This window comes from Salmo salar, chromosome 15 (genome assembly GCF_965601325.2).
Source record: "Salmo salar chromosome 15, fSalSal1, whole genome shotgun sequence".
NCBI classification, from domain to species: Eukaryota; Metazoa; Chordata; class Actinopteri; order Salmoniformes; family Salmonidae; genus Salmo; species Salmo salar.
Window position 1 is genome coordinate 111165001 of NC_138305.1, and position 12901 is coordinate 111177901.

The following is a 12901-nucleotide window of genomic DNA, read 5'->3' on the forward strand; positions in this document are numbered from 1 at the left end:
GTGTCTCTGTCTCTTGTCTCTCTTTCTGTCTCTCTCTGTCTCTGCCTCTGTCTGTTTCTGTCTCTCTCTCTCCCTCTCTCTATGCCTCGGTCTGTCTCTGCCTTTCTCTCTGCATCTGCCTTTGTCTCTGTCTGTCTGTCTGTCTGTCTGTCTGTCTGTCTGTCTGTCTGTCTGTCTGTCTGTCTGTCTGTCTGTCTGTCTGTCTGTCTGTCTGTCTGTCTGCCTGCCTGCCTCGGCCTGTCTCTGTCTTTCTCTCTGCATCTGCCTTTGTCTCTGTCTGTCTCTCTCTGTCTCTCTCTCTGCCTCGTGTCTGTTTCTGTCTCTCTCTGTCTCTCCCTCTGCCTCTGTCTGTCTGTCTGTCTCTGTCTCTCTGTCTCTGTCTCACTCTCTGCCTCTGTCTCTATCTCTTTCTCTATCGCTGTCTCTGTCTCTGTCTCAGTCCACTCTGTCTCTCTCTCTGCCTCTGTCTGTCTCTGTCTCTCTGTCTCTCTCTCTCTGCCTCTCTCTGTCTCTCTCTCTCTGCCTCTCTCTGTCTCTGTCTCTCTGTCTCTCTCTCTGCCTCGGTCTGTCTCTGTCTTTCTCTCTGCATCTGCCTTTGTCTCTGTCTCTGTCTCTCTCTGTCTCTCTCTGTCTCTCTCTCTGTCTCTGTCTCTGTCTCTGTCTCTGTCTCTGTCTCTCTCTGTCTCAGTCAGGGATGATCTGCCTACCAAGAGTCCAGAATTAATACAGATGTAATTAAAGGGGAATACATGTAATTAAAGGGGAATACATGTAACCACAAACACTCTAGTTGTAACATGATCTCCTCCCATCTTTAGTCGCACGTTGCGACGGTGGAACCGGGTCTGTCGGAGGAACTGCCGCGTGGCGGTCAAATCGGTGACGTTCTATTGGCTAGTTCTGTTCCTGGTGTTCCTCAACACCATCTGCAGCGCCTCGGAACACTACGACCAGCCAGATTGGCTCACAGAGGTCCAGGGTGGGTAACACTCACTCTCTCACACACACACACACACACACACACACACACACACACACACACACACACACACACACACACACACACACACACACACACACACACACACACACACACACACACACACACACACACACACACACACACATATAATGAGTAAATTGGAAAACTTGGTGACGCTCTCTCCCTCCCTCCCTCCTCTGTCTCTCTCTCTCTCTCTCTCCCTCCCTCCTCTGTCTCTCTCTCTCTCTCTCTCTCTCTCTCTCTCTCTCTCTCTCTCTCTCTCCCCCTCCCTCCCCGTCTCTCTCTTGCTCTCTCCCTCTCTCCCCTCTTACTTTCTTTCTCTCTCTCTCTCTCTCTCTCTCTCTCTCTGTCTCTCTCTCCCTCTCTCTCCTCCCCTAGACATAGCCAACAAAGTTCTGCTGTCTCTGTTTACGGTAGAGATGTTGTTGAAGATGTATGCTCTGGGGACGTCTCAGACCGGCTACTTCAAGGCCTTTTTTAACCGCTTCGACTTCTTCGTGGTGTGTGGAGGCATCACAGAGACCACTCTGGTGGAGCTGGAGATCATGCCGCCTCTCGGCATCTCCGTGCTTCGCTGTGTCCGACTCCTCAGGATCTTTAAAGTGACACGGTATATTCTGAAGGGTTGTTCGGTGTTGCATCTCTTGTGCTGCGCTGTGAATGGCCTGCTATTTACACTGTACTATTTTTGGTGGTGTGGTGTTGTGTTGTGTTGTGTTGTGAGAGTAACCACTGTCTGTCTGTCTGTCCCTACAGTTGTATTGTTTATAAGTAATCCCTCTCTGTCTGTCTGTCTGTCTGTCTGTCTGTCTGTCTGTCTGTCTGTCTGTCTGTCTGTCTGTCTGTCTGTCTGTCTGTCTGTCTGTCTGTCTGTCTGTCTGTCTGTCTGTCTGTCTGTCCCTACAGTTGTATTGTTTATAAGTAATCACTCTCTGTCTGTCTGCCTGTCTCTGTCTGTCTGTCTGTCCCAACAGTTGTGTTGTATTGTTTATAACTAGGAATGGGCACTAATATAGAAAGTCCATATCGATTTATTGCATTTTATTTATTGCATTTTTACATTTGATATAGATATCATATCGTCATAATTTTTTTGTAGGCATTAAAAAAAGTAAATTAATAAAAATATTAAATATTAGTTTTTTTCCCACACCATAACATTGTGGTTTCAGTTCCTTATGAGCCACCGTAGTTGCTGTCATCTGATGAGAGCTCGAGCGGCTCGAAATTTTGAAAGAAGAAAACTGTCTGGCTAGCTAGATCTAAACTGTAGTAAACTAACGTTATCTAGCTAGCTAACTAGCTGTACCGCCAGACCAAATCTGAAGCTAGACTCCTATATCATTTTTTGTCTGATTAGCTAAAAACAGATCTGTAGATAGCTAATGTTCGCTAAAACACATGGGGAAACAATAAGCAGTTGGCTAGCTAGCTACAAGCATGTTTGTTAAACCAGACAAAATGTGCACAAGCATCAACTAAACTTAACGCACAGATAATGTAAAGAACTATTCATCTTTCTTATCCATTTGCTAGCTAGCTATTTTGTCAGGTGGGTTCCACCACTGACTTGTCAGTTAGTCACTATTTTCTTGGCTTGTTAGCTAGCTAGTTAGCTAGCGTCTAGCTGAGTGGGGATAGGTAACGTTAGCTAAAACATATATTTTTTTTAAATAGCTAGCTGGTTAACGTTAGTTACAAACATGTGCAAGCATCAACTAAAGCATGTAAATAATACCTGTATAGGTAACTGCCGAAATAATGAAAACACTTGAGTAAATGAGGGATATTGTTACGGCTGTCGTAGAGAGGGGACCAAAGCGCAGCGTGGTAAGTGTTCATTATATTTATTTAAACAATGAAAACACTAGAACAAAGAAACAAAATGAAAAGCCAAACAGTTCCGTCAGGTAACGAAATACAAAACAGAAAATAACTACCCACAAAACACAGGTGGGGAAAAGGCTGCCTAAGTATGGTTCCCAATCAGAGAAAAACGATAGACAGCTGCCTCTGATTGGAAACCATACCTGGCCAAAACATAGAAATAAAATACATAAAATGCCCACCCCATATCACACCCTGACCTAACTAAACAGAGAAAAACGGCTCTCTCAGGTCAGGGCGTGACAGGTAAATTACCAATCCTGGCGATATAGTGTATATTAAAAACAGGTGCTTCCACACCGGTGTGGTTCCTGAGTTGATTAAGCAATTAACATCCCATCATGCTTAGGGTCATGTATAAAAATGCTGGACAGGTCATTATTTTGGCTTACAATGGTTATGCCCCCATAGCATGACAATGCCCCCATCCACATGGCACGAATGTTCACTGAATGGTTTGATGAGCGTGAAAACGATGTAAACCATATGCCATGGACGTCTCTCAGTCACCAGAGCTCAACCCGATTCAACACTTATGGGAGATTCTGGAGGGCCACCTGAGACAGCGGTTTCCACCACCATCATCAACAAAACACCAAATTATGGAATTTCTTGTGGAAGAACAGTGTCACGTCCCTCCAATAGAGGTCCAGACACTTGTATAATCTATTCCGAGAAGCATTGAAGCTGTTCTGGCAGCTTGTGGTGGCCCAACGCCCCTATTAAGACACTTTATGTTGGTGTTTCCTTTATTTTGTCAGTTACCTATAAGTCACAAGAACTATTAGCTTTCTTACAATGTGCTAGCTGGCTAATGAAAACAGTTTTCCAACAGCAGTTGTTGGTTGTCGATTACATTGTTCCATCGCCACTGTTTGTGGGCTAGCTAGCTAGCTAGTTTGTGAGCAGGTGAGGGTGGACTTGTGGAGAAACAAATAAATGTATGGATGAAACATGAAATACATTGTTGCCATGAAAGTATTTTCTTGCATGTTTTGACAATCTTTTTTTAAATTAAAGTTATAGAGCTGGTTCCATCGGTGAACCCATGCTATGGCTTTGCTTTTCTCCTAGCTAGCTACCCGCCAAGTGTGGCTGCAAAAGCCGGTGTTTTTTTTTTGTATTTACTTTTACAAAAGAGTGTAGAAAAGTGGGTAAAATACTACTTAAACGATATCACGACATGCCTCAGTCATATCGATATCAAACGATGCCCACTGTCATGTAAAAATCTTCCCAGCATGAAATAGTTTCTAATCGTTCTGATTGTATTGTGATTGTGACTGTGCAAAGCTGTCATCAAGGCAAAGGGTGGCTATTTGAAGAATCTCAAATATAAAATATATTTTGATTTGTTTTAACACTTTTTTTGGTTACTACATGATTCCATGTGTGTTATTTCATAGTTTTAATGTCTTCGCTATTATTCTGCAGTGTAGTAAATAGTAAAAATATAGAAAACCCTTGATTAAGTAGGTGTTCTTAAACTTTTGACCGGTAGTGTATAACTAACCCCTGTCTGTCTGTCTGTCTGTCTGTCTGTCTGTCTGTCTGTCTGTCTGTCTGTCTGTCTGTCTGTCTGTCTGTCTGTCTGTCTGTCTGTCTGTCTGTCTGTCTGTCTGTCTGTCTGTCTGTCTGTCTGTCTGTCTGTCTGTCTGTCTGTCTGTCTGTCTGTCTGTCTGTCTGTCCCAACAGTTGTATTGTATTGTTTATACTAAGTAACTACCGTCTCTCCGTTCTGTCTGTCCCTCTAGTCACTGGACAGCTCTGTCCAACCTGGTGGCCTCTCTGCTCAACTCTATGAAGTCTATCATGTCCCTTCTGCTCCTGCTCTTCCTCTTCCTGATCATCTTCGCTCTGCTGGGCATGCAGCTGTTCGGAGGGAAGTTCAATTTCGACGAGACCCAGACCAAGAGGAGCACCTTCGACACCTTCTCCCAAGCCCTGCTTACTTGCTTCCAGGTAACCCCACCTGAAAAAAAAAAAAAAGGCTTCATAATGCTTCATAATGCTTCGTAATGTATCATACAATAAGACTACGTGGAGGATTGGATCTGAACAAGGCTTCAGTATGGTTCATAATGCTTTATGATGATTTGTTATGGTTCATGACGGTTTGTTTAAGTTAAAAACGCTTCACGATGCTCCGTAAGGCTTAATCATGCTTTGCAATGCTTCACGATGCTTCATAACGCTTCATCATGCTTTGTAATGTTTCAAAATACTTTGTAATGCTTCACGATGCTTCATAACGCTTCATCACGCTTTGTAATGTTTCAAAATACTTTGTAATGCTTCACGATGCTTCATAACGCTTCATCACGCTTTGTAATGTTTCAAAATACTTTGTAATGCTTCACGAGGCTTCATAAAGCTTCATCATGCTTTGTAATGTTTCAAAATACTTTGTAATGCTTTATGAAGTAAGATTAATACGGCGGATGGGATCGGAACAAGGCTTCATAATGCTTTTTTACAGCAGTGTTTCACGTTTGTTTTGAATAAGCATGTTGTTTCTCTCTCTCTCTATTTTCTCTCTCTCTCTCTCTCTGTCATGTCAGATTCTAACAGGTGAGGACTGGAACTTAGTGATGTACGATGGAATCATGGCGTACGGAGGGCCTGTCTTCCCTGGCATGATAATCTGTATCTACTTTGTCATCCTCTTCATCTGTGGTAACTGTATCCTTTCACACAGGCCATCTCATCACAGGAATGGTGTTGTTTAATGTTTTACATATAGAGAGAAAAAGGGGATATCTGCTCACTGTTTTGGTTCTCTGTGTATTTCACCTTTTTTTTGTCCAAGTCATGTAGTTATTATTCCTTGAGTGCACCATTATACACCCACAGTACACATACACCCACAGTACACATACACCCACAGTACACATACACCCACTGTACACATACACCCACTGTACACATACACCCACCCACAGTACACATATTATACACCCACAGTATGCATACTTACACCCAGAGTACATAATATTTACACCCACGGTACACATACTTACACCCACAGTATGCATACTTACACCCACAGTACACATACACCCACAGTACACGTACACCCACAGTACACATACACCCACAGTATACATACACCCACAGTATGCATACACCCACAGTACACATATTTACACCCACGGTACACATATTTACACCCACAGTATGCATACACCCACAGTACACATATTTACACCCACAGTACACATATATACACCCACAGTACACATATTATATACCCACAGTACACATACTTACACCCACAGTATGCATACTTACACCCACAGTACACATGTTTACACCCACAGTACACATACACCCACCCACAGTATGCATACTTACACCCACAGTACACATACACCCACAGTACACATACACCCACAGTATACATACACCCACAGTATGCATACACCCACAGTACACATATTTACACCCACGGTACACATATTTACACCCACAGTATGCATACACCCACAGTACACATATTTACACCCACAGTACACATATATACACCCACAGTACACATATTATACACCCACAGTACACATACTTACACCCACAGTATGCATACTTACACCCACAGTACACATGTTTACACCCACAGTACACATACACCCACCAACAGTATGCATACTTACACCCACAGTACACATACACCCACAGTACACATACACCCACAGTACACATACACCCACAGTATACATACACCCACAGTATGCATACACCCACAGTACACATATTTACACCCACGGTACACATATTTACACCCACAGTATGCATACACCCACAGTACACATATTTACACCCACAGTACACATATATACACCCACAGTACACATATTATACACCCACAGTACACATACTTACACCCACAGTATGCATACTTACACCCACAGTACACATGTTTACACCCACAGTACACATACACCCACCCACAGTATGCGTACTTACACCCACAGTACGCGTACACCCACCCACAGTATGCATACTTACACCCACAGTACACATACACCCACAGTACACATACACCCACCCACAGTATGCATACTTACACCCACAGTACACATATTTACACCCACAGTATGCATACTTACACCCACAGTACACATATTTACACCCACAGTATGCATACTTACACCCACAGTACACATATTTACACCCATGGTACACATACACCCACAGTACACATACACCCACCCACAGTATGCATACTTACACCCACAGTACACATATTTACACCCACAGTACACATGTTTACACCCACAGTACACATATTTACACACAGTACACATATTTACACCCACAGTGCACACATTCTACACCCACAGTACACATATTTACACCCACAGAACAGACATTATACACCCACAGTACTAGTATTTGCCTTCTGTCTGTGTCTTCGTCCCTAACGGTCAGGTCAGATATCCTGCTGAATGTCTTCTTGGCTATCGCTGTGGACAACTTAGCAGGAGGAGACGGCGACACAAAGAAAGAGTAAGAATGGAGGGATAATAAATGAGAGAGGGGCTGTGATTAATACAAAGTAACATGAAGGGGCTGAAATAGAGAACGTGGTGGAATGGTGGAAAGAAATTGGATGTTTCATTCATTTTTTTACAGAGAGAAGAAAGAAGAGGGGGAAGCAAAGGAGGGGGAAGGAGAAAATGGAGAACTGAAGGTAAGATTATTCTTTATTTATTTAACCTTTATTTAACCTTTATTTAACCTTTATTTAACTAGGCAAGTCAGTTAATTAAGAACAAATGCTTATTTACAATGACAGTCTACCCCAGCCAAACCCTTACCTGGGCCAATTGTGCGCCATTAGTGGTGTTGTTGGTGGTGGTGTTGTTGTATTTGTTGTTGTTGGTATATTTACATTTACATTTAAGTCATTTAGCAGACGCTCTTATCCAGAGCGACTTACAAATTGGTGCATTCACCTTATAATATCGAGTGGAACAACCACTTTACAATAGTGCATCTAAATCTTTTAAGGGGGGGGTTAGTTGGATAACTTTATCCACTCCCAGGTATTCCTTAAAGAGGTGGGGTTTCAGGTGTCTCCGGAAGGTGGTGATTGACTCTGCTGTCCTGGCGTCGTGAGGGAGCTTGTTCCACCGTTGGGGTGCCAGAGCAGCGAACAGTTTTGACTGGGCTGAGCGGGAACTGTGCTTCCGCAGAGGTATGGGGGCCAGCAGGCCAGAGGTGGATGAACGCAGTGCCCTTGTTTGGGTGTAGGGACTGATCAGAGCCTGAAGGTACGGAGGTGCCGTTCCCCTCACAGCTCCGTAGGCAAGCACCATGGTCTTGTAGCGGATGCAAGCTTCGACTGGAAGCCAGTGGAGAGAGCGGAGGAGCGGGGTGACGTGAGAGAACTTGGGAAGGTTGAACACCAGACGGGCTGCGGCGTTCTGGATGAGTTGTAGGGGTTTGATGGCACAGGCAGGGAGCCCCGCCAACAGCGAGTTGCAGTAATCCAGACGGGAGATGACAAGTGCCTGGATTAGGACCTGCGCCGCTTCCTGTGTGAGGCAGGGTCGTACTCTGCGAATGTTGTAGAGCATGAACCTACAGGATCGGGTCACCGCCTTGATGTTAGTGGAGAACGACAGGGTGTTGTCCAGGGTCACGCCGAGGCTCTTAGCACTCTGGGAGGAGGACACAAGGGAGTTGTCAACCGTGATGGCGAGATCATGGAACGGGCAGTCCTTCCCCGGGAGGAAGAGCAGCTCCGTCTTGCCGAGGTTCAGCTTGAGGTGGTGATCCGTCATCCACACTGATATGTCTGCCAGACATGCAGAGATGCGATTCGCCACCTGGTTGTCAGAAGGGGGAAAGGAGAAGATTAATTGTGTGTCATCTGCATAGCAATGATATGAGAGACCATGTGAGGATATGACAGAGCCAAGTGACTTGGTGTATAGCGAGAATAGGAGAGGGCCTAGAACAGAGCCCTGGGGGACACCAGTGGTGAGAGCACGTGGTGCGGAGACAGATTCTCGCCATGCCACCTGGTAGAAGCGACCTGTCAGGTAGGACGCAATCCAAGCGTGGGCCGCGCCGGAGATGCATAGCTCGGAGAGGGTGGAGAGGAGGATCTGATGGTTCACAGTATCAAAGGCAGCAGATAGGTCTAGAAGGATGAGAGCAGAGGAGAGAGAGTTAGCTTTAGCAGTGCGGAGAGCCTCCGTGACACAGAGAAGAGCAGTCTCAGTTGAATGCCCAGTCTTGAAACCTGACTGATTAGGATCAAGAAGGTCATTCTGAGAGAGATAGCAAGAGAGCTGGCCAAGGATGGCACGTTCAAGAGTTTTGGAGAGAAAGGAAAGAAGGGATACTGGTCTGTAGTTGTTGACATCGGAGGGATCGAGTGTAGGTTTTTTCAGAAGGGGTGCAACTCTCGCTCTCTTGAAGACGGAAGGGACGTAGCCAGCGGTCAAGGATGAGTTGATGAGCGAGGTGAGGTAGGGGAGAAGGTCTCCGGAAATGGTCTGGAGAAGAGAGGAGGGGATAGGGTCAAGTGGGCAGGTTGTTGGGCGGCCGGCCGTCACAAGACGCGAGATTTCATCTGGAGAGAGAGGGGAGAAAGAGGTCAAAGCACAGGGTAGGGCAGTGTGAGCAGGACCAGCGGTGTCGTTTGACTTAGCAAACGAGGATCGGATGTCGTCAACCTTCTTTTCAAAATGGTTGACGAAGTCATCCGCAGAGAGGGAGGAGGGGGGGGGAGGGGGAGGAGGATTCAGGAGGGAGGAGAAGGTAGCAAAGAGCTTCCTAGGGTTAGAGGCAGATGCTTGGAGTTTAGAGTGGTAGAAAGTGGCTTTAGCAGCAGAGACAGAAGAGGAAAATGTAGAGAGGAGGGAGTGAAAGGATGCCAGGTCCGCAGGGAGGCGAGTTTTCCTTCATTTCCGCTCGGCTGCCCGGAGCCCTGTTCTGTGAGCTCGCAGTGAGTCGTCGAGCCACGGAGCAGGAGGGGAGGACCGAACCGGCCTGGAGGATAGGGGACAGAGGAAATCAAAGGATGCAGAGAGGGAGGAGAGGAGGGTTGAGGAGGCAGAATCAGGAGATAGGTTGGAGAAGGTTTGAGCAGAGGGAAGAGATGATAGGATGGAAGAGGAGAGAGTAGCGGGAGAGAGAGAGCGAAGGTTGGGACGGCGCAATACCATCCGAGTAGGGGCAGAGTGAGAAGTGTTGGATGAGAGCGAGAGGGAAAAGGATACAAGGTAGTGGTCGGAGACTTGGAGGGGAGTTGCAAGGAGATTAGTGGAAGAACAGCATCTAGTAAAGATGAGGTCAAGCGTATTGCCTGCCTTGTGAGTAGGGGGGAAGGTGAGAGGATGAGGTCAAAAGAGGAGAGGAGTGGAAAGAAGGAGGCAGAGAGGAATGAGTCAAAGGTAGACGTGGGGAGGTTAAAGTCACCCAGAACTGTGAGAGGTGAGCCATCCTCAGGAAAGGAACTTATCAAGGCGTCAAGCTCATTGATGAACTCTCCAAGGGAACCTGGAGGGCGATAAATGATAAGGATGTTAAGCTTGAAAGGGCTGGTAACTGTGACAGCATGGAATTCAAATGAGGAGATAGACAGATGGGTCAGGGGAGAAAGAGAGAATGTCCACTTGGGAGAGATGAGGATTCCAGTGCCACCACCCCGCTGGCTCGATGCTCTAGGGGTATGCGAGAACACGTAGTCAGACGAGGAGAGAGCAGTAGGAGTAGCAGTGTTATCTGTGGTAATCCATGTTTCCGTCAGCGCCAGGAAGTCTAGGGACTGGAGGGTAGCATAGGCTGAGATGAACTCAGCCTTGTTGGCCGCAGACCGGCAGTTCCAGAGGCTGCCGGAGACCTGGAACTCCACGTGGGTCGTGCGCGCTGGGACCACCAGGTTAGAGTGGCAGCGGCCACGCGGTGTGGAGCGTTTGTATGGCCTGTGCAGAGGGGAGAGAACAGGGATAGACAGACACATAGTTGACAAGCTACAGAAGAGGCTACGCTAATGCAAAGGAGATTGGAATGACAAGTGGACTACACGTCTCGAATGTTCAGAAAGTTAAGCTTACGTTGCAAAAATCTTATTGACTAAAATGACGAAAATGATACAGTACTGCTGGCTGGTGGAGTAGGCTAGCTAGCAGTGGCTGCGTTGTTGACTTTGAACGTGTAGCTGGCTAGGTAACCTCGATAGTTTCAGTACTACACCTTGTCATGATACAAAGCAACTTTGTAGCTAGCTAACATAACACTAATCAAGACGTTCCTTGTAATGTATTTAGTTTCTACAATGCTGCTCGTCGGTAATAGTTGGCTGGGTTAGGAAAAAGGGCGTCGCGGGGGACGGAAATAGCTGGCTAGCTAACCTCAATGGCTGGCTAGCTAACCTCGATAATTACTAAACTACACAATTATCAAGCTATTACTAAAATGTAAATGTTGTTGGTGGTGGCGGTGTAGTTGCTGGTGTAGTTGTTGATGGTGGTGTTGTTGTCGTTCTTGTTGGTGGTGTAGTTGGTGGTGTAGTTGGTGGTGTTGGTGATGTAGTTGGTGGTGTAGTTGGTGATGTAGTTGGTGGTGTAGTTGGTGGTGTTGGTGATGTAGTTGTTTCATACTGAATGTACTTGATCTACTCTTTTTCTCAGATTGACGTTGATGATGAGACTGAGTATGAGGAAGAGGAGGAGCCTGAACAGACAGAAGGTGAGGAGGAGTTTGTAATATTAGTACAAAATCTGACAACTTTGGTACAGTAGCTCTTTGGTATTTTATGATTTTATAAATGTTATGCAGTGTGTCCTGTGTCTTTGAAATAGCAGGTGTGTCTTTTAAATGTATGTTGTGTGTCTTTTGAAATGGCTGTTGTGTGTCTTTTAAATGTCTGTAAGCTACATTATTGTATTACTCACCTGCCCAGGGACAGGAGATGCAAATAAGCAATTTATCTTAGTCTAGTGCAATGCATACATCTAGTACAGGGCTGTCCATCCCTGTTCCTGGAGAGCTACCCTCCTGGAGGTTTTAACTCCATCCCTGTTCCTGAAGAGCTACCCTCCTGGAGGTTTTAACTCCATCCCTGTTCCTGGAGAGCTACCCTCCTGGAGGTTTTAACTCCAACCCTGTTCCTGAAGAGCTACCCTCCTGGAGGTTTTCACTCCAACCCCAGTTGTAACTAACCTGATTCAGCTTATCAACCAGCTAATCATTTGAATCAAGGTGTACTAGAATAGTGTTGGAATGAAAACTTACAGGAAGGTAGCTCTCCAGGAACAGGGTTGGAGTTAAAACCTACAGGAGGGTATCTCTCCAGGAACAGGGTTGGAGTTAAAACCTACAGGAGGGTAGCTCTCCAGGAACAGGGTTGCAGTTAAAACCTACAGGAGGGTATCTCTCCTGGAACAGGGTTGGAGTTAAAATCTAGAGGACAGTAGCTCTCCAGGAACAGGGTTGGAGTTAAAACCTACAGGACAGTAGCTCTCCAGGAACAGGGTTGGAGTTAAAACCTACAGGACAGTAGCTCTCCAGGAACAGGGTTGGAGAGACATGATCTAGTTCATCTAGTATAATGCATAAATCTAGTACAATGCATCACCTTTCTTGTGAGATTTTATGTTTTAATTGTACGTGATCCCTGTCAAAACAAAAGGTGAGGAGCATGCAACAGAAGGAGGTGAGGAGCATGCAATAGTAGGTGAGGATAAGTCCTTCAGACCTGGGTCAAATGCATAGTTCAAATACTTTCAATATTTGTGTGCTTGGTTTATTTGTTCAGACAGCATGGAACCAGTGGTCCTAACAGTCTAAACTCTACAAGCTTAATCAAGCACACCTCATAAAATACGCATTTGACCCAAGTCTGTTCATCAATCCAACCACATAGGTTTAGCCAATGTGAAATGGCTAGCTAGTTAGCGGTGCACGCTAGTGGCGTTCAGTCTGTAATGTTACCCACTATGAGACTTTGAAATAGTTGTTTCCGTTGCTCTGCAAGGGCCGTGGCTTTTGTGAAGT

The 12901-nt window shown here is 45.6% G+C and overlaps 1 protein-coding gene across 1 annotated transcript in view; it reads left to right on the forward strand.

Annotated features, from left to right (window-relative positions):
• cacna1fb (calcium voltage-gated channel subunit alpha1 Fb) overlaps positions 1-12901 on the forward strand; it is a 183032-nt gene that overhangs the window by 67203 nt on the left and 102928 nt on the right. The window contains exons 12-18 of the mRNA XM_082962277.1: positions 819-979; positions 1382-1613; positions 4645-4852; positions 5452-5572; positions 7324-7396; positions 7523-7580; positions 11536-11593. Of these exons, the coding sequence (XP_082818403.1) occupies positions 819-979; positions 1382-1613; positions 4645-4852; positions 5452-5572; positions 7324-7396; positions 7523-7580; positions 11536-11593 (911 nt within the window). The remainder of the gene's footprint in view (positions 1-818; positions 980-1381; positions 1614-4644; positions 4853-5451; positions 5573-7323; positions 7397-7522; positions 7581-11535; positions 11594-12901) is intronic.